The sequence below is a fragment of the Aphanomyces astaci genome, assembly GCF_000520075.1.
Source record: "Aphanomyces astaci strain APO3 unplaced genomic scaffold supercont1.2, whole genome shotgun sequence".
NCBI classification, from domain to species: Eukaryota; Oomycota; class Saprolegniomycetes; order Saprolegniales; family Verrucalvaceae; genus Aphanomyces; species Aphanomyces astaci.
In genome coordinates, this window is record NW_009798265.1 from 741,612 (window position 1) to 764,315 (window position 22,704).

General features: G+C 58.2%; 1 protein-coding gene across 1 annotated transcript; it reads left to right on the plus strand.

The window, feature by feature from the left end:
* Positions 1–242: 242 nt before the first annotated feature.
* On the plus strand, positions 243–22,589 carry H257_01137 (hypothetical protein; the record flags this gene model as incomplete). The annotated part of the gene is made up of 4 exons (XM_009824192.1): positions 243–5,635; positions 5,696–13,342; positions 13,402–21,647; positions 21,712–22,589. 4 exons carry the CDS (start codon positions 243–245, stop codon positions 22,527–22,529), a joined length of 22,104 nt encoding a protein of 7,367 aa, XP_009822494.1. The 3' UTR covers positions 22,530–22,589.
* Between the last annotated feature and the right edge of the window lie 115 nt (positions 22,590–22,704).

A 22,704-nucleotide genomic window follows, 5' to 3' on the forward strand; every position in this document is an offset into this window, starting at 1 on the left:
ATAATATATGTCAAAAATCCATCGATACTCAGTAACTTGGGTATCCGGGAAATCGAAGCGTGTGTATCCGGACGGAATCTCCAAAGGTCGCCAACCCAAGTAGATTTCACCTAGTCGAGGAGCGGTGCCGCGAGCTTCAGTGTGTCTACCTGGGGCTAACTCGCTTAAGTCCCATGGCTGGAATGCAGCGAAGAAGATGGAATGTCCATCTTCTATACCTTCTCGCGCTCCTGGTGTTGCCGATGCAAGCGTCTGTGTTTTATCCCGAGGACGTACCAGGCGTCCCTACAAGCTTGCTCGTCCTTCCCGCTAGTCCGTCGACCCTACGCGTCCAAGTGCAGCCTCCCAGTGGGATCAAGCCCCTTGGAAGCAATGGCGATCCTGTTTTGGGTTACAAAATCGATGTCGCGACCCACGTTGCTGCCGTCCAAACGTTTTCGATACAATCACCCGACGGCCCCATCACTGGTGGGTCGTATCGTGTTTCGTTCACCAACTCCTTCGGCACCGCGACGTCTGCCTCATGCATTCCATGGGACGCCACTAGCGACGTCTTTAGTATGGCGTTGCAGTCCTTGACCAACATCGACGGTGTCTTCGTCACCCGCTCTGCCTTCGGTGCAGTGCCTCAAGGCTATGTTTACACCATCACATTTACTGGCGCCGTGTTGGCCAACGGCGCTCAAAACCAGCTTGTATCTGGGAGTGCGACCACATGCTCTCCGTTCCTGCCTCCGAATCATCGCGTGACGCTCGCTGGTGCCCAAAGCACCACCGCGGGCAACGTTGGGTTCGTGCCCGAAGTGTGGCAACTAACGACCTCCGAATCCTCCCTCTTACAAGGCATCAGTGGCACGTTCGATCTGTCAGTGGGCTTTGAAGGTGTCATGACGAGCCTCGGAAAGGTTGTCAGTGTCAACGCTGGTGCCAAATTTGCCACAACAACAGTGGCCAACTCGTTGGTTGGCGTCGTGAGCCGAGGCGAAGTGATTTCGATCGGTGGCGAGCGATTCCGAGTCCACGCCACTGCTCCGTTCACGGACACCGTGGTGCCGCTGGACTCGAAACACATTCGAGGTGCGAACAACGTGGCCGTGTTCGGAATGGACACAATCGTGGGGCGGGTGTCTGTGGTGCAGGGCAACCCAGTTGCCACCACTGCCGCAGACTACACGGGAGTCCTTGCAGTCGGCGATTCCATTCAAGTAGCAGGGGTCGAATTCACGGTGAACGCCATCATCGCCACAGAAGTGACGTTCGGCCTGGTCTCCGACGCCACCACGACGTCCAACTGGCCAACCACTTCGGACACGCACGTGACGTTATTGAAGCGAAAGAAGGCGACTTTCAAAGCGGATGCCGATCCGTCTGAGGTGGTGGCAGGATTGCAGAGCCTGCCAGGTGTAGGATCGGTGCAAGTGACCCGCGTCGGCCCCACCGCCCAACGCGGCTACCAGTGGCTCATGACGTTCTTGTCCCTCGGACCAACGACCTGTCCCCACTCTCCGTGTCTTCGGCTGGACGCACACTTGGTCAACGAGTACGCCGCGGCATGTATCACGTGTAGCGCGGCACTTGTGCGCGTTCGCGCTGGTGTGCTTCCCGACTTCTCGCGGCTCCTTGGGTCAACAGAAATCGGAGGTGCTGTGCTGGAAGTGCAGTCCATTGTCGTGTCTGGTGCATCCCCAGACGTCGCGGTCGTACCGCTTGGCGGGTACTTTTACATTGACTTCCAATCGTACTACCAGTCTCCAGCTTCTACCGGCGTGCTCGTCAAGTTCGACGACACCGCAGACGACGTGACCACCAAATTGCAATCCTTGCCCACAATCGGCACCGTGACTGTCACACGCACCGTTATCGGTACTGGCTTCCAGTGGTTGGTGACGTTTGTGTCGAATATGGGAGACCAGCCGTTGCTGACTGTAAACGGAGGGCTTCTCATTGGAACCAATGCAGCCGTGGCGGTGGTGGAGGTCACCAAGGGCGTGGCGCCGCAGTTCGAAGCCGTTCTTGCCGGATTACCATCGAGCACGTCGCTGATTGTTCGAGCGTTTGCTAAAAACGCCAAGGGGTACGGGGCTAGCTCCGACACGATGCAGCAATATGGTCGCGGGGCGTCGAGCTTGGCCACAAAATTGCTCGACACGCCAGCCGCCCCCTCGATTTCCAAGATTTGGCCCGTGTCGTTTTCACAGCTTGGCATTTCGTTTACGCCTTCAGATGCGGCGGGGGGAACGATCAAAACCTTCCGACTGGAGGCGACCCCCGACGCCGCGTTCGGCGTCCCCCACGTCATTGCGATCGATATCTCGAACCCTGTCCCAAACGACACGTATGGGACGTTTCAATTGACATACGGCGGACGCACGACCCAGCTGTTGACGAGCGACGCTTCGGCGGCGACGGTCCAGGCGGCCATCAACGCAATGCCCAACCTTCGACCTGTTTCAGTGACCCGATCGCTATATGTGTTCTTGGGCACGGTCGCGAGTCAAGTGACCGCGTATTCTGCGACCTTGACCACACTCACGACCACCGCGCTGTCCCAAGCCCACGTCTCGCTGTTGCCCGTGGGAGCTCGCGTAATGGTCAATCTGGCCGAGTTTACCGTCGCCGTCGTCCCTAGTGTGGGAGCCACCACGGTCAAGGTGACGCCCGTCGTTGCAACCACAACCAACTTTGCTGGGTTGTTTTCCATGCTCCGTACCGACAGTTCTGGGGCGTTAGCAGGTTCGTTTGGGTACCGCTGGCAGGTAACTTTTTCGGACGAGCCGTTCGGGATTGACATGCTCACGGCCGACAAGTGGGCCGTCACATCGTCCACGTTGGCGTCCGTCGCGGGGTCTGGCAGCTTGCTTTCGTCCTACGCCATCACCACGGTAACCGCCCCCACTGGCCCCACGCACTACGCGCCCCTTGAGCTCAGCACCGAGCCGTGGTGCAACACTTACGTGGTAGGCACGTCATCCCCTACTCAAGTGGTCGAGTTCTTTGCTTCTACGACCATCACGGCTGGATCGTTCGCACTCACGTTGGGCCAAGAAACGACGGCTTGTATTTCATTCGACGCGCCAGCAAGTGGCACTCCGACGTCTGTAAAATCGCGTCTCGAAGCTCTCGATGCCGTCAACACAGTGTCTGTCGAGGACCTGATCAAGTTCAAAACCATGCTGCTTCCTGGCTCGGCCACGTCAAAGGTGACGACGTACGACAGCGTGGCCAGCGTGCTGACGCTCGGCGTCGGCGGACTCACGCAGGCCCAAGCCGATGCGCTGCCAGTCGGCACGCTCATCCGCGTAGCTAAGAGCCCATGGGACGTCTACCAAGACTACTGCGACTTTTCCGTGGGGACCGCCGCCGCCTTGAACGACGTGACGCTCGCCGTCAATCTGATCAATCCCACCACGACCACTTGCGCTTCGTTCAGTGGAGACGCCCGAACGTTAGCTATTTTCGACATGAAGGGGTACCGGATTGTGTTTCAAGGCGACCACTCGACTGGAAAGTGGCCGACGCTACGAGTCTCGACCGCTGGCACAGCTCCATGTGCCGCATTTTCCCCCGTGGTGCCAATTCGAAGTCGTGTGCAAACCATCAAGTACGAAGGGGCGTGTGCCGCGGGCAGTCCGGAAGTGCAGACGGTGATCGCAGACGCTGATTCAGCCATGGGGGGTACGTTCACGCTGTCGTACCGAGGCCAGGTAACCCCGCCATTGGGGGTCGCATCTGTTTCCGTTAACGCCATGCGTGCTGCCGTCCAAGCGTTGATGCCGACATCGACGGCGGTGTCGGTGACCACGAACCAGCACAACACGTTCGGCCGCGCATGGCAGATCACATTTTCCGCCGCCGCGGACGACACCATCGACGTATTCGTGCTGGACGACTCGTTCGTCACGGGCATGAGCTCGGAAATGCACCTATACCCGGCCGTGGAGTTTGTATCGACGTCGCAGGCCAACTCGTTGCGGGGGTCGTTTACGATTGCCTTGGGTGGCGAAGTCACGGGGGCCCTGGGGTGTGCCGCTACTTTGGGCAAAGTCATCCAAGCGCTAGAAAGCCTCAACTCGATCTACACGGTTTTGCCCGTCGCAAACTCCGCGTCAGATCCTAATCAAGTGGGATTCACCCAACTCGCACTCACCGTCACGGCCACCGCTGGGTCCAACGTGTTGACAGTCGTCAAGTACCAAGGAGCGGCCATTGACCCGAGTTTGTATGTGGCGATTGGCGACCGGATTACCGTCGGAGCCGAACCCCACGTCGTGATCGGGGTCTCGTCCGGCGACATCACGCTGGACCAGAATATGGTCGCAGGGGGGGCCAATGTTAATGCGAACGCGGGGCTGCTGCTGTCGTCGACGACGCCGGCGGACGGGGTGGCGTCCACGCTGACTCCCACGGCTTCGATCGTGACGGCAACCGTCGGCTCGCCTACTATCGTGCTGGCTACTGGGCACGGCTGGGTCTTGAACGACGTTGTATCGATTGGAACGTCGAGTTACTCAGTGCTTGCAGTCAATATGGACGGGGTGACGGTCACTCTTGCGTCAAACTATGCCGGCCCAGCCATCGTGGCATCGGTGCCGGTGGTTTTCGGTATCAAAAACACCCTTTTGACCACCGCAGACTTGGGATTAGCGGCTGGGGACAAAGTCTGGTACACGTGGACCGACGGGTCGACCAGCGAGTTCTTGGTCGTGACCTCATCCCCCAGGCGACTGACGGTTACTGGGGTGCTGAAAGAGGCGATTTTCATGGGCACGTTGCGCGTCAATGGTGGAGGATTCCGATACCCGATTGTGTTTAAGTCCATTTCGAGCGATCTTGCTACGATTGATGCGTACCCCAACCCTGACTGGAGCGGCTACGCTGCTCGTTTGAAGACCATTCGACCGCAGCTAGTGCAGCCCTACACGTTCACACTGGGCAATCCGTCTCAAATCCAAACGGTCAAGTTGAGTGCAAGCACAGCCGGGGCGGTGGGCACGGGGGGGACGTACACACTGTCCTTTCGCGGAGAAACCACCGCACCGATTGCATGGGCTGCAACGCCCGCCGCGATCAAAGCCGCCCTGGAACTCCTCACTGTCATTAACGGTGTGTCTGTGACGTCGCTGGCGCTGGGCAACGGATTCATGCACACTCTGACCCTGTGGGGCTGGAATTACGACATCCGGTACCTGCCATTGCTCACGTCAGCCTTTCAAGTCGGCGCGGGTGGAGACGCCACTCAGATTTCCATTGTTCACCACGTGATGCAACCTACATACCCGTACACGCCGAGCTGGCCGCAATACACGAGTTTAAGCGCGGCAACCCCCTACATCCTTCGAGTGGTCGCAAAGAACGAAGTCGGATTTGGATTGTCCAGCGCGTTGACGACGGCATCGACCGCCATGACCGCCGTCCTCCCGTCGCCCCCTCGAGGGGTCACCTTGGGCAACTCGCACGGCGTCGACTGGCTTGGAGTTACGTACACGGCTCCAAAATACAATGGCGGGGCTGCCATCAACATGTACCGCATCGAGTGGGATGCGTCCTCCGAGTTTGACAGTACCGGTCCCGACTTTCATTACCAAATCGTTCAACAACAATTCGAAGTGCAAGAAGTTCTGTCGAGTTTCAGAAGGTACAAATGTCGCTCAGTATATATAGTTTCGTGTGATCCATACATGGCTTGAAATTCTAGTGCGGTGGGCCAAGGGGGTACGTTCACACTGGCGTTTGGAGGGTTCACGACCAACCCGATGCCGGCGGCGTGCACGGCGGCTCAAATGACTGCCGAACTGACGTCCATCACGGGCAATGTCAAGACGGAAGGGTCTCCTATCAAAGTGACACGCACGGCTGTCGGATGGGGCTACTCTTGGAAAGTCACGTTCATGGCCAACTTGGGCAACCTCGCCCGGCTCCGCGTCGATGCGAGCATGCTGCAAGGCGACTTTGCCCAGGTGGCGGTGCGCGAAATCACGCCAGGCGTCCAAGACATTGTCCCGGGGGACTTCACGTACGAAGTGCAAGACATTTACACGAGCGCGGCGTCGCCATTGGCAGGGACGTTTGTGCTGTCGTTTCATGGCGTGTTCACATCGCCCATCTCCGTGTCGGCCACCGCGTTGGAAATGCAACGGGCGCTCCAAGCGTTGACCACCATCTACTCGGCAAAAGTTACGAAAACGGTCCTGAGTCCGGCGCTTCAGACGGCCGTGTGGTCTGTCACATTTGCCCACGTGGAAAACAACGTGCTGGTGGGATCAGGCAACATTTTCCGCATGATCGTCGAGTCCACGGCGCTCACCAGCGGGACGTTGGGCAGCGTGGCAGTGGCCGAGCGAGTGAAAGGCACGAATCCGTTCCAATTCCGCGCCACGGGGCTCGTCACAGGCACGACCTACTACGTTCGAGTGATGGCGTACAACTCGCAAGGGTTTGGGTCCAACTCGTCGCCGTTCGCTGCAGGGGTCCCCCGGACTCAGCCGGGGCCGCCATCAAACGTCGTCACAAACGTGCAAGACAGCACAACACTCCACGTGGCTTGGGGGCCGCCGAGCGTCACTGGCGGGGCGCTAGTCGACCAATACAAAGTCGAATGGTTCCGGGCCCCAGGTCTCCCTGTCGAACAAACGATTACAACGTCAGCCACACGGGGTATTCAAGAGATCCAACAAATCACCAGTTTTGCAAGTACACCGAGTTTGGGCGGGCACTTCAAGCTCACGTATCAAGGCTACACCACCGCCAACATTGCTTGGAATGCGCTGGCCACTGGTGCAGGGTCCGTGAAGGAACGCCTGGAGCGTATTCCCACACTCGGCGCGGTGTACGTGTCTCGCACGACGTCGCTCACGACCGTCGCAAACCTGTACGTAATTCTGGCGACGACCACCACCGCTGTCGCGCAGGCCCCGATCACTGATGTGGCCACATGCTGTGGATTTGCCATTGGAAATACATTGGTTGTGGCAGGCCAGACGCGCACGATTGCTGGCCTCGCAGCCGGCGGCACCACCATCACGTTGAGTGCGGATGCCGCCACCACCACCGTACCCGTGCAAGTGTACCGCAGTGCCAATGGATTTCAATGGACCATCACGTTTGGTCCCATGCATGTGGGCGACGTGCTACCTTTGATAGTCACGCCTAGCGACAATTGGGGCGGTAGTTCCCCCGGAATTTACGTGTCCACGGTCCAAGATGGCATCGCTCCGATCGGCGGCACGTTCCGTCTGACAGTTCCGCTGTCTGTGAATGGCGTGATCATGTCGGAACAGACGCCGGCCTTGCCGTTTGACATTTCGGGTGCAGACATGAAAGTCGCCCTGGAATCCCTCTCTACGGTGTCTGTCGTCGACGTCACGCGCAGTGTCAACGGGTATGGGTTCAACTGGTTTGTCAAATTCTCCAGTGAATCTGCCACAGACGTACAGCTGATCGCACTGGATGGCGAAGGCCTGACCGGGCCAAGTGTAGCCATCGCAGCGTCCATCACGCAGCCTGGCACCTCGCCAACCTTGTACTGCGAAGCCAGTGGCGTTGCAGGCACTTGCCACGGCGTCTCCGCCACCTTGGGGCTGTCGGATGCGATTCCGCAGCTAGTGACTGGCGTGCCGTATATGACACGCGTACGCGCGCACAACATCGAAGGATGGGGGCTTGCGGCGTGGGGCCAGCCACAGTACGAAATTCCGCGCGGGGTGCCATCGGCCCCTCGGAACGTGCAGCTCATGAGCCTCTCCAGCACCCAGCTCAAAGTGGTGTGGACGACGCCGTCCTCTTCAGGTGGGTCGTTGGTGTCATCGTTTCGGATTGAATGGGACACGACGGCCACGTTTGCCAACATCGGTGTCCCGGGCTTTGATTACTTCAACATATTTGCCGTTCCTGCGGGGAACCTCGGCCCGTACTACTTCAACATCCCCGTGAGCGTGAGTGCCACGTACTTTGTGCGCGTTTTCGCAAGCAACGACAGGGGTCTCAGTCCCCCCGCAGGTTCCGTCCCCTCCTCGTTGCAACCCAACAACATGCCACCGGGGACACCTCAATCGCCCAAGCTGGTAGTGCTCAGCTCCACTGGGTACCTCGTCTCGTGGTTGCCACCGTCTACCGCCTTGACTGTCTTTGGAGGCCCTGGCGGACTCCCTATCACGCAATACATGGTCGAATGGGACACGGCGTCAACGTTTGACTCGCCCGCGTCGTACGCGATGGTTGCGGGCGATCAGTCCGAATTCATCATCGGGGGGCGCAATGTGCTCACGGGGGTGCAGTCCTCAGTGCTGACCCCCGGGGGAACGTACTTTGTGCGTGTCACGGCGTTCAACGGTCTGGGTGCGAGCCCCACCGCCGCGACGGTGCCGCCGTCGCTTCTTTTGGCAAACCAGTTGCCATGGGTGCCCCAAGCCTTGACCCTGACAGACGTGAGCGCGTCGTCCGTGTTGGGCCAATGGACGACGCCCAAGTACGACGGCGGCCTGTCGGTGCGAAAATACACGTTTCAGTACGATCAGCAAAGCGACTACATGAGTGGGTCCATGCAATCTGTGGACGTTCCCATCGTCCACGAAGTGCAAACGCTGTGGCTGGCCACAGACCCCATCAGCGAAGAGCAAAATATTGAAGCCACGGTGCAAGTAACAAACGAACGGCAGACGGTGCGCACCACTGTGACAGGCGTCGACGAGGTCCAGGTCGTCACCACGTCATGCGACAACGTTGTTGACGAAGTGCAGACGATCACAACCACTGCGACAGATCGCAACGAAGTGCAAACGATCGTGTTGGACGGTACTGACGTCAACGAAGTGCAGGCGGTGCGCACGACGCTGGTCAACTCGGCCGAAGTACAAACTATCACAATTGGGGTCGTGCGGGTGTTTGAAGTGCAGTCGTTTACGTTGGGGTTTACAGGCATCACGACGCCCGCGAGCATCACAGGGGACTTAATTTTGGGTCTGGATACCATGCTGTGTACGTTTTGCACGGTGCAGATGGTCCTGCAGCCTGTCACGGTGACCACGGCGATTGTCGACCCCATCGACACGTCCGGAGCATCCAAGATGGAGCTGCTGCTGGCATCTCTAGCCAACGTGGACGTCGTGACGGTGACGAGATTGACCACCGTCGACACTCTGGCGAACACGCTGACGATGGTGTTCACCGTGACATTTTCGGGGGTCGAAGTCGCCGGGAATGTCCCTGCCATGACATTACAGAGCTCGCTAGCGCCGTTGATACCCCTCACGAGCGTCCAAACTGTAGCCACCGAAGTGCAAGCGGGGAGCCAGCCAGTGTACAACGCAGCGTCGCAGTTCAAGTTGTACTATACTTGCGAGCAGTATTCGGATCCGACGCAGAAGATCGGCCTCTTCGCAGGCATAAGTGCAGGCTGTCAGCCGACGACCCAGCTCTGTGCCACGTGTGCTACCAGTTTCGATGGCACGGACGTCACGGTCAACATGGACTTGACGGCTGCGGTGGCGGTGGGCGCGGTGCTTCAAATTGGACCGTGTGTGTACGGCATCGCATCTCGCACAGCGACCAAGCTGACTGTGGACACGACAAACGTCGGCAAGTTCTGTTCGCCGTTCATCGGCAAAGCCCTACCCGTGTACATCGCTCAAGTATACCCCGCTATTACAAACTTGGTCATTCGACGTGGATCGGGCAGCATGGACTACCCTGAACAAGACTCGGTCATCGCCGGGCAATTTCTCAACACGCTGGGCAAATCTGTGACAGTGGTCGGCAACATCTTGGTGACCAACACGTTTGTCGGGTCGACGTACGCCGTCACGTTTTCCAGCCACACGGGCACCATTCCTCTCTTGAAGTGCGACGTGACGTCCATGGCCATTTCCAGCGGCACGCGCAGCTGCACCGTAGCCCGCACGGCTGTGGGAAGCATGATCTACGGGTCATTCGTCATGTCGTTGGCGCGAATGTCCGACGGAGTGGTCTTCCCCACCACAGCCCTTCCGTTCGACGTGTCCGAGGCCGACCTCACCACCGCGTTGCAAGCCGTGGGGTCCGCTGCGGAATGGGTCTTTGGTACGGTGGCCGTGACCCGGAATGCGTTCCCCATCACGGGCAGTTCGAGGTGGTATGGCGGGTACACGTGGCAGATCACGTTCTTGTCTCGCGGGTGGAACATCCCGACTCTCACCGTGGACAGCACGCTCCTGTTGAACGCCCAAGCCGCGACGCCCGTGCCTGTGGTCCTCGTAGAAGACGGAAGCAACTTGATGACCCCGCCTGCAGGCAGTGTGCATGGCAACCAAATCGGCGGCAGTTTTCTGCTGTCGTATAACGGCGTCGCCGCCACCGCGCCGTGCGTCCTGGGGACCAACACGGACGCCACGAGTTTAACCACGGGGCCGACGAATCCAGATACGCTGTTGGAAACGTACTTGAAGGCCCAATTTGGGTTTGCGTCCATTTCCGTGTACCGATCGCTGCCAACGCAGGCGAGGGGTTTCACGTGGTTCGTCACGTTTGTGGACAAGGACACAGGGGGCGATGTGCCCCCGCTCGTGATTGTGTCCAGCGCGGGTCTCACGGGCACGGGCGTCACCTTGACAAATAATGAACTGGTCAAAGGCAACCAAATCAGTGGCACGTTCCAGCTGCAGTACAACGGACAAACCACCGGCCCGATCTTGTACTCTGCGTCGGACGCAGAAGTGGCCGAGCAGATCAACAGTTTAGATTCGATTCGGCCGTCTACGGTGGTCGTCACGCGCACTGGACCATATGGGCCATCGACCGGTGTAGCCGACGTCACGACTCAAGTTCTGGGCTACCAATGGTCGGTCACGTTCCGCTCTTCCGTGTGGAAAGATCCAACGTCCGACCACAGCGTCATGACCCCCGGAAACTGGATTGGGCCTCCTGCTTCGTGGACCGACGTGTGGGAAACGGGGTATTCCAAGGCATGGGGGAGGCAAGTCGGCCCTCTCACGGCGATGGGGCTGCAGATCGCGTGCTTGCCACAGGCCCTGACGAGCTCCGACGGAAGTGCCTCCTGTTCCGTGGTAACGGCCACGCCAGGCGTCGGGCCTCTCAAAGGCACGTTTCGCCTTCAGCTGGATTCGGGGTTGAATCCGTACATGAAACAAGGTGTGGCTCAAAGCGTGGCCATTGCACACAACGCGTGGGGGAGCGCCGTGCAAAGTCGATCGTCGGGGACGTCCATGGAAGAAATCCTAGAGGGCATGCTGAACATTGGCAATGTCGCTGTGACGCGAGGCTCAGTGAACGTCTTGACGGGCGGGTACGCGTGGACCATTACGTTTCTGAACGACAAGGAGCCGTGTGTCGAGCACGATTCGTTGACCGGGCAATGCAACTCCCCCGGCAACGTACCCCCCCTCACAGTTTTCGCCAACACTTTAATCGCGTCGAACCCGGCCATCACCATCTGCGAGGCGTCGACGACCAACTGCGGCGTGAACGCCGACGGTGTGATCTTACGCAGCGACTTGAGCGTATTTAAAGTTACGGGGGACCCCGGGGTGGAGCACCGGTTTCTACTGGACGTGACGTGTCAAGGCGCCACGGGGGGATCTACATGTGCCGCTCTCGTCGGTGGCTTTGTCATCAACACCCCCTCTCCGGCCTTGGCTACAACGCTACTGGCAGGCGATCGATTTTTCCTCGTCGGGTACAGCACGTGCGTGTTTACGGTGCTGTCGATAACCCCAACCTTCCTGGATGTGGTCAACCAAGCGTGTGTTCCCATGCAAACAGTCTTGACGGGGGGTCCCTTCCCTCTGACAATTGTCTTGCCGTGGAACGCCCAGGAGAACCAGGTGCTGCGAGTGGTGCAGGCAGCGTCCGACACTTCGTTGGAGACCGGCCTGTGGTCTGGGGGGCGAAAGATCAGCGTCCAAAAGACCGTGATTGGAAAGTACGGCGCCGTGTCGTGGCTCATCCGGTTCATTGCAAACCCGGGGATGACCCCTCCCGGCGCGGGCAACATCAACCCCCTCGACGTGCAATTTCTCACCACCCCCGCGTGTGCGTGCACGGTCACCGTGATGGAGACGCAAGCAGGGTCGATCCCGTTGAGCGGCGACTTCACCGTCGACTACCACTCGGTGTATGGGCCACGGACGGTGCACTTCGACTCAAGTCCTGAAAGGTTGGAACGGATGCTAAACGAAATGAACACTCTGGGAATGGTCCGCGTAACCAAGTTCAACATCCCGTCGGCATCCACAGGATGTTCGTCGTCCACGTGCGCAGGTGGATGGGATAACCTGCCTGTTGAGAACGATGGCACACGGGGGGGGTACCGCTGGAGGGTCCGGTTTCTCAAGAACCCTGGCGACTACAACGGATTCACGTACCCCCCAGGAACCGGCGACATGAATACGTTGACCGTGGCCATTCCAAACCTCGTTGGCGCGTCCAAATCGGTCGACATGTTTGTGACGCAGCAAGGGCAGACCCCGCTGACGGGATCGTTCACATTGACACACTCGGGGGTGTCCACGCCACCAATTGCGTACGCGGGCTCTGCGTCCATGATTGAACAAGCTCTGGAAACCCTCCCGGACATCAGTCATGTCACGATGACCCAGGACGTTTTGACGTACTACGCCGTGCCAGGCGCGTCCGCCAACATTTTGCAGGACGCCACCACGGCGACCGTCTCCGGCGCCGACATTCGACAGTACTTCACCGCGGGGGACTTCATCCGATTCGGCCCTCCGACCGCGGGGGCGCTGGTTGGCAGCAATGGCGACGTGCCCGTCACTGGTGCCCTTTCAACGTCGCGAGTACTTGTGCAAACGTTGTCGCCGTTGGTCGTGTCGGACTCGACCCTGACGGCACTGGTGTATCCTGGACACCAACTTCGGCTTGGGGGATCCGTTTATTCCGTCGTGCGTACGGGCGTCGAAGTGCAAAAGCTCACCACAAGCCTTCCGACCGCCTCCTGGTCTGTCGCGAACATCGGCATTCCGTTTTTTAAAGTCACGATGCAGTATCGAGGCAGCACGGCCACGTCGATTAGTTGTTTGCCAATCCAAATCACCAATTTAGGGACGGTTTTGAGTGGGTTGGTCACGACAATGGATGGTACGGCTGCATCGAACTCAGTCACTGTTACACAAAGTCCTGTGACCGTGGTCGGCGCCGTGTCGAGTTTTGTGTATTCCATCTACTTTGGCGGGTCGTCAGTCGTGGGGGATGTCCCGCAATTGACGACGACTTTGTGCCCGACGGCTTTGACTGGGGGGACGGTGGCAGTGCAAACCCTCGTCCAAGGTGGCCGTGTTGCTCAGCAACGAGTGATGCTGTCCACCGATTCAGGCATCATCGTCGACAGTGCAGGGTGAGTTGGCCGGTTCTTGATTCTTTCTTGTGTCCTAACACATTGCACGGTATTATTAGGTACTACAAGTTGCAACTTGGTGGCGCCACCACTGCCTGTATCAAGTGGGGCGACTCGAGCGACGCCGTTCAGTCGGCGCTGAATGCCGTGCTCCCCGACTCGGTCGTAGTGTCGTTACAAGGAAGTGGCGCGTCTGCGACGGAACTTCAGCAGCTCGTGCTGACATCCAATGCCCCCGTCGTCAACGGATTGCAAGGTTTGTTTCGGCTGGCGTTTAAGAACAATGGTGCGACTGCCACGACGGGATGCTTGAACTATGGATTATCTGCCAGTGCGCTTCAAACTGCTTTGAATGGCCTGTCGAATGTCATGACAGGTCACATTGTTGTGACGAGAACTGGAGACGGAACGGCGGCGTGGGGGTACGGGTTCCAGTATCAAATTGCGTTTTCCGGCAACTTGCACGTTGGAACGAGCAATGTCTTGGGCAACGTCCATCAGCTGGACATCTTTTCCGTCGGCCAAGACATGTGTGCGCCTCTTGTCACGGGCTTGCCGTCGATTCAAGTGAAAACAATTCGAGGAGGCAAACCGGGTTTCAGTTACGACGTGTTCTTCGTGGGGAAAACGTTTGGCCTTGTGGACCCTTTGACCCTAGTGCAAGAAGGAACGTGCACGGGACTGTGGACCCAAGTGGGGGGCAGTTCGCGACGCATTGAGGTCCAAGTGATCGACACTGGCAGCAGTCCTGAAATTCAAGATCTCGTCGTCCAAGACAGCACCACAGCAATTACTGGCACCCCCTCGTTCAAACTGAGCTACATGGGGGTCACCACAGCTGCGTGCATTCCGTTCAACGCTGGGGCGTCTGCTATTCAAGCGGCACTAATTGGATTGTCCACGATTGGAGCGGGTGGGGTGCTGGTCTCGCAAGACACCCCTCCCCTTCGAGCCCCCAATGGGTTCCTCAATCGAATTACGTTTGTGGGCGACACGGTGGCAGGGAATGTCAACTCGATTTCTGTCGTGTACACGGGATGCACTGCGTTTGCAGCCACGTCGTCCGTGACAGTCGTGACGCGGCAAGATGGCGGAGGCACGGGCAACAAGATCGCGCTGTCCACTCAATACTCTGGCGATCAAGTGGGCTCGATTGTGGCGTACGCAGTGTCGCAGACGTTCCGCGTCCTCGACGAGAAATTCCAAGTTGATCAGATCGTCGTGTCGAATCCGAACAACGACATTGCCGCCCCTGGCACATACACATTAACGTTGGGCGGCGTGACTACCGCGGTGCTGTGGAATGCCCAAGACACGGAAATGGAAGTGGCGTTCGGAACGGGGCTCGGGGTGGTGGGGGGCGTCACCGTCACCCGTCGCACTGACGCCACCGTCGCCCCGGGGGGGTTTGTCTACACGATCTACTATTTGCAATCCCTCGGGTCGTTGGGCGCGTTGACTCAAGCCAACACGTTTACGACTGCAACCGTTGCGATTACCAACTCCCGCGCAGGCTCCAACACGAACTTATTCACGTCGTCCGTCGTGCCGCTTGCGCTGGTGACGGATTCGACCACCCCCGCCTCATTTGTGGGCGCAGGCACGGGCTTGTCAGTGTTCAAAGCCAACGGATTTCAATGGTCGGTTCTTTTCGACTCGAACATTGGCAACGTGCCTGCGCTTGGGGGTCAATCGTCGTCCGGGCTTCCCGTCACTGTCTACGACGACTTTATCCAGGGGTCGTTGTCGAACAGCGTCACCGTGACTGATTTGGTGCCTGGGATTCCGTACTACATGGAAGTGTCTGCCTCTACTGCCATCGGACAAAGCGCCTTCTCGGCCTCCGCTGCCATCATTCCAAGCAGCGTCGCCACATCGCCCCGTAACTTCGTCGCAGGGTACGACCTCTTTGTCAGTGAGATCCAAGTTGTGAAAACGGCCGCGCGGCATGTTCTCGAAGTGCAAACAGTCACGACCACGGCGGCCGTGATCTCGGAGGTGCAAACTCTGACCACCACCGCCGGCCAATGCAACAACTGCCTCACAGGCAACATCGCGTACCGCCAACCCACCGTTCAAGTCGTGTCGATCTCGGCGTTGGCCCCCATTCTTGGCGGGACCTTCCAACTCGTGTACACGGACACCGCCGCGTCCGGCACGGGTACCTTTACTCACACCATGTACACCACGACCACCCTCGGATGGAGTTCCACGGCAGCGCAAGTGGCAGCGGCTCTCGTAGCGACGACAGCGTTTGGGTCGTCCGACATCGTCGTGACGCGGGAAGGCGACGCCACCGTCGGATACAATTACGGATATGTGTTTTCCATCACGTTTGTGGGAAATGCAGTGGCGGGCGAGGTGCTGCCGCTGATCCTGCGCGACACGACCACGACGCCAGCGTGTGGAACGTGCACAGCCTTTACGACCCTTGGGGGCGTCGGGTATACGTTGAGCCAGTCGCAGAACGTCCGAAGCGCCATGGGTACAGACACTGCGGTCCAACGAGTGATCGTAAAAGCCGACCAAGTGCTCTTCACAGGCGGGTACCAGTTGTCCCTCACCAACGCCGGAGCAGCGCAACAATCCGGTTGCATACCATTCAATACAGCAGCGGCCGATTTAGAAACCCTCTTGCAAGCGATGCCCAACATTGATAAAGTGTACGTGGAGCGAAGTCTAGACGCCGTGGTCGCGCCCAACGGCTACATCTTTGACCTGTTCTTCTATGGCCAAGGCGTAACTCGGTACCACATCCCGGCGTTGGTCGTGACGATGGGGTGTACTGCGTTTCAAACGCTGGCCAACAACGTTCTAAGCACGGCTGGAGTCAACGCCGCCGTGACGGTAACATATGTCCATGAGAACGCGTTTGCCGATCCCACCGGGTTCCGGTCCGCCGCCAGCACACCCGCCCAACTGCAGGCAGATCTGACGCGGTTACCCATCGTCGGGTCGGCGCTCTACGTGTCGCGGTCCCTCCAGGACAACCAGGGGGGCTTCAAGTGGACCATCGTGTTTGACCAGGAGGATGGCAACGTCCCCTTGTTCATATGCGGGTCAGACGCTGCCTTCCAAGCGGTTGTGGGGTCCCAGTGCTCGGTGGAATCTGTCATTGATGGCAATGTACTAAGTGGGTCGTTCATGCTGGGCGCCAGCGATCCGATTCCATTCAACGCTGATGAAACCACCATGGCGAACGCATTGCAGCAGCTGTCGTGGCTCGGGTCGGTGGCCGTGACACGGACGGGGCCGACGGGGCAGCTTGGCTACACCTGGACACTGTCCTTTTTAACATATCAAGGCGCACTACCCGTCTTGCTGGCGACCAACCTCATGAACGGCATCGGCTCCTCCATTCAAGTGGTTGAAACCGTGCGAGGGAACGCACTAACCGGGACGTTTCAGCTCGGCTTTCGGGGTACCACCACGACTCCGATTGCGTACAATGCGGCGGCGATGGCAGTGGGTGACGGGTCGTCAATGCAAGAAAAATTGCAGGCATTAAGCACCATTGGTGCACTCAATATCAACCGCATCGGGCCGGACTTTGAAGGGGGCTACGAATGGTGGATCACGTTTACCGATGACATCAAGACAGGAGGCGACTTGCCGCCCCTGACGCCGTCGAATATGCAGTTGGGCGCTACGGGCGCCGTGGTCAACGTCCGGGAGGTGCTGAAAGGGTCAATGGGATCTGGCAACCGGTTGTGGGTATCGTTTGATCCACCTACGTCCGACAACGGAGATCCCGTGTCTGGGTATGGCATTCAGTGGGACACGTCCAACACGTTCATAGCCAGTCCACAGCGTTATGTTCTCCAAGATTCGCAACTTCTCTTTTATCGTCAGAAGATCATCTCGACTGCACCAAGTTTAGCCTGGTCATCCACGCTACTTGCCGTGCAGTCGACCATTCAAAGTATCGCCGTGGATGCTGCAAGTACCACGTTCACATTGTCTTTCAAAGGGGTGACCACCTCGGCCATCATTGTGGGCATGACGTCACTAAGCACCGTCCAAACGCTTTTGAACGGATTGAGTACAATTCAAGGCGGCGTAACGTTAAGTCCACTGGTGGGGCTGGTAACTGCCAGTACATCCTTCGCCATCACATTTACCGGCCAATACGGCCCCCAGCCAGTGTTGGTGTCGTCGGATACCAACAACGTCGTCTCGACCGTGCAAGTGGGCGTGACCAACTATCGCAAAGAAGTGCTCGCGTTTTCTTGTACTGCGACCACAGGAACCATCACGATTACCGCCAAGACGATGTCCAAGACCTTTCCATTCAATACTCTCTTGACTGAGGTCGAAGCCGGACTGGAAACTTTGCTCGGGGCGCCAGCAGGAAGTATCACCGTCACCACACCGTCTCAGGCATTTGTGTGTGCTGCAGTGCCCCAAATTGTAACCATCACCTTCCATCGAACGTACGGAGCGTTGGCTAGTGGCGTTACCGCCGCTGGAGGACCCGTCCTTACCCTAAGCGACATGACCACCGCCGGCATTTACGTCAACCCAGTAACCGCCATGAGCGGCACCTTTTATTTGGCCTTCCAGGGCACTACCACCCCCCCGTTGAACTCGCAGTCGGCCGCGTTGGACCTGCGCATTGCGTTGGAAACGCTTCCGTCGATCCAAACCGTGTCGGTGTCGCGCACTCTGTCCTACCAGCCAGTGACGGGCAAGGTGGACGTCCAGCAGGGCCAGCTGTACGTCACCTGTTCCTTTGGCGAAACGTGCAATTTCGCAGCTTTGCGCTACGGCGTTCCAGGCACGGCCATCTTGATTGGAGGGGGGTGGTACACGGTGGTGAGCGACGTCGTGTCGGCAGACATGCCCACCTCGCAGTTGTACTTGGGGGACATGAATAACAACCCCATTGCGTACCAAGGCGACACGGCCACGGGGGTCACCGTCTACGAGTGGGCCAAAGGCTACGTCTGGACCGTCGATATGTTGCTGCTCGCGCCTACGGCAACCCTGAGCATGTTGCGCCCTCGACAGGTCAATCTCACGCCCGTCGACGGCAAAGTGATGGTGCAAGGCGATTCGTGTCAAAAGTGTTATTACATTCCAGACCAAACGACCGCGCCACTGCTCACGATGGGTGCGACCTACTACTTGCAAGCGGATGCTGTCAATACGAACGGCAAAAGCCCCACGACGCCGCTGATTCAGGCGGTTCCTCGGCAGATTCCCGATGCACCGAATGCGATCAACATCGTCGTCGTGTCTGGCACGCAAGTGGAAGTGTTCTTTTCCCCTCCCAACTTGGCCCCTGCTCGGGTGGCGCCTAGTTACAACAACGACATCACAGCGTATATCATTCAATGGGACACTGCGACCACATTCAAGCACGGCCTTCCTGCCTGTCGCGTCTGCGCCACGTCGTTTACCGGATCGGTGGTCTCAGTGTCGTCCGATCTCACGGCCAAACTGGCCGTTGGAAAGTCTGTGACGGTGGGCAATATGAATTGCGTGCTCACCATCACTGCATTGGATGCTTCGACATTAACAGTCGCACCAAACTCATGTGCCCCATTTCTGGCTCAAGCGTACGACGTGTTGTACTACATTTACCCCCCCGCGGTGCTGTCGGGGCTGCCTATCCAAGGCACTCCCCCCTATCGCTACCTCATCCAATCGCTTACGATTGCTACGACATACTACGTCCGCATTGCAGCTGTGAATTCCGTGCCCGTGCAAAGTATAGCTGTGTCGGGCTCTCCCCCAGACAACCGCCGCTGGACGTTTCCGAGTTCTGTCACGACTAACAATGTCTTGCCAGACCCTCCAATTGCAGCCTACTTGTACGTTATTTCAGGCACGTCGCTGGAAGTGCAGATCCAACCGGCGTTGAGAGATGGCCAAGGCCTCGGTGGAGGTGCCATCACAGCCTATTCCATCGACGTCGACACGGTATCAACATTTACCACTCCTGGCCGCGCATACCCCGTGGACGTTCCCATCGCATCGTTCACGTTGCTTTACCCTGGGGGGCCATATACGTACTACATTACTGGATTAACTACTGGCACCCCATATTTTGTACAAGTGAAAGCCAAGACTACCGTTGGGTACAGTCGAGCTACGATTGCCACAAACACCCTCGCCCCAACTTGCACGTCCGGGCCGCCTACGCAAGTCGCCGTAAGCACCATCGCCAAGCTGACGACCGCGCCGATTTCGACGGCTGTGATCCAGTGGGGAGCCCCCCTTGCTTTGGGGGGACTCCCATTGCGGTATTTCCACGTTGAATGGTGGACGGCCGCGTCTCGCGCCGAAGTGCAAGTGGTCGAGCTCAAGTGGACCTTGGCACCCACTGCGCTTTCGTTCACGCTGGCCTTCGGGGGGGCGCTTTCCGGAGGCATTCCATTTGATGTGTCCCCTGCGAATTTACGCAATGCGCTCATGAACATTGGAGGAACCACCACACCGGCCGCCCTGCCGATCGGAAATGTCCAAGTCACTCGAACAGCCATCAACGTCAACCAAGGGTACCAATGGACCGTGACGTTTGTGTCGACGTTGCGCAATCTGCCCATGCTGCAGCTGTCCGTTGCCACGACGACGGGGGGTGCTGGAATTCAAAGTCGCGTATTTGAGGCGGTGGCGGGGGTCGCAGGGGGCGCGACCACTTCTCCGGGGACGCCGGAAGTGCAAGTGCTGACGTTAACCCATCCCACAGCCGCTCAAGCCATCACTGGATTCTTTCGAGCGTCGTTTATGGGGTCATCGTGGTCGACGTATATCCCTGCCACGGCTTCTGCAACGTTTGTGCAGAATGTGCTGCAAGAACTGTTCACTATCGGTCGTGTCACCGTCAACCCCATCACAAGCGCCAACTTTCCAGCCAATACCATTGCATGGGCCATTACGTTCAACTCGATTGTCGGAAACGTTCCTGCCCTGACAGTCGACGCCACAAAACTCTTGCCTGCGACGTCAGTGGCTCGAGTGTACGACGGCAACAACGTCGTGTTGCCCACTGGGGCGTGGTGCACGACGCTGGATCTTGCGTGCCAAGCCATCTACACGTACGTTCGCATTGGAGAACAAGCTGTGGGCTACGGCTTCTACGACACCAACGTCCCCACTGTGTTGACGTACACGGTCACGGGGCTCACGACGGGAACGTCGTATTATACGTCCGTGACGGCCGCGAATGCCCTTGGCTTGGGTCCTCGGGCGGCGTCCTTTCCGCCGTCGATCATCCCACCCAAGCAAGTGCCATCGCAGCCCACCAGTGTAACCGTGAATGTCAACTACGGCATCTCGACGCAATTGCTCGGGTCCTGGAGCACCCCTAGAAGCGACGGAGGCTCGTCCATCCTCAAGTACACGGTGGAGTACGACACATCGCCGACATTTTCCACTCGCGCGAGCCAAGACGTGTGGTGCGCGACCGCCAACATCAAGGCCGTGTGGCGCATCTCGCTGACCAGAGTCAACGTGGCGCAAACGGCCGCCGTGGCCCTTGGGTGGTTCAAGCTCAAACTCACGCGGTCCAACTCGATCACAACGTCCGACCCGATTCCGTTTAACGCTGTGCCCATGGGCAGCGACGAGCTCGGCGCGCAGCCCGCCATGTCCCTTGTATACTGCACTGCCTGCGCAACTTGTACCGACACATGCGATGCCGCGAAGCAAGGGCTTTCCGGGTCATTACAGTATAAAATCCAGGCGCTGCAAGACATCGCGGGCGTCGTGGTCACGCGGTCCGCCCAACAGTCGGACGGCGGGTACGTGTGGAGCATCACGTTTCAGGACGACGGCGACGACTTTGCCTTTGAGCCGGTTGCGTCCGTGCAGGCTCTCAACTGCGCCGGGGGCACCTGCGCCAACACCGACTACCAGGTGGCAGCCGTCAAGGTGACCTCGGGGGTCAAGTACCCCTCGTGCATCGGCACCCAGGTGCTTCCAGCGACCGGCGCGTTGACCAAAGGCCAGCTCTACTATGTGCGGGTGTCGGCATTCAATTCCATCGGGTTTTCGTTCCCGCAACTGGCGCCCAACCCACAAAAGCCCATGGTCGTGCCTGGCTTGCCCACAGGCGTGAGTTTGCAAGTGAACTCGGTGTCGTCGCTCAAGGTTGTGTTCAGCCCACCGAATGACAACGGGGGAGACACGATTACATCGTACCAAGTGACGTGGTCCATCTATTCTGACTTTCATGCATCCTCAACCACCCAAGTCACGCTGCTCAGTGGTGGCGCGCCGTACTTTTGTCTCATTCCGGGCCTCACCAAGGGACAATTCTATTACGTGCAAGTGGCGGCGCAGAACTCCCAAGGCACAGGTATACGAGTTTGCGTCATATTTGAAGTATTTTATCCGTCCTGACGAGAGATGGTGACTTGTAGGATTGGCGGCTGCATCGTCTCCGGCGTCGTTGAATCCCCATACATTCCCAAGCGCCCCAACAACTGTTGTGTTGGGTATCACATCGCCCAGCATGCTCACCGTAGCCTGGCAACCTCCGACCGACAACGGCGGGGACCCCATCAGCGGCTACATCGTCGAATGGGATACGCTGGCCAGCTACAACAGCTTGAACTTGCCTCCGGACAAGAACAAGGTACCGATCAGCGATGTCACTCAACGGTCGTACACCATCTCGCTGCTGACCCAATTCTCGGCGTACTACGTCCGCGTGTTCGCTGTGAATTCACTTGGCGCTGGAGTTGGTCAAGACGCGTCTCCCCTTCCGGGGGTGCCGGATCTGGTACGGCCTGGCAAACCCGTCACGGTCACTGCCACTGCCGTCACCACGCCAGCCTCTGGCATTTACGTGCAATGGCAAGCGCCATATATTCCGGACCATGGCCTTCCGTGCTTTGGCTCGCTCAGCGCCCCCCTTCCTTGCCCCAACATTCTGGGCGTGAGTTCCGTCTTTGGGGGTGTCCCCTTGAATAATTACGTGATCGAATGGTCCTTGTCGGCCGTGTTTCCGGGCACCAACACCAAAACATCGCAAGGAAACAACCTGTACCTGCTGCCCGCGGACGGATTGGTCACTGGCACCACCTACTACGTACGTGTGCAAGTGGTCAACCAGAACTCGCTGGTCAGCGCCTTTTGCCAGCGCATCAACGTGAGCCCGTATTTGTGCCCAGACAACCTTTTACTGTACGATGGAAGTTACACCACGGGCGCGTACGTGACAGCTGTCATGCCATAGGTCTAGCATAGTTCATATAGTTTCGTGATAATATTATATTTGCATTTTCGTTGAGATGGCTTCTATCTCACCCTCCATGCGAAAGGAGATAGATGTCTTGGGTTGTCCTGATGGGATTTGATGGGTAGCCCTGGTCAAAGGGCATACATACATCTGCGTATCATGGAAGGGGGTG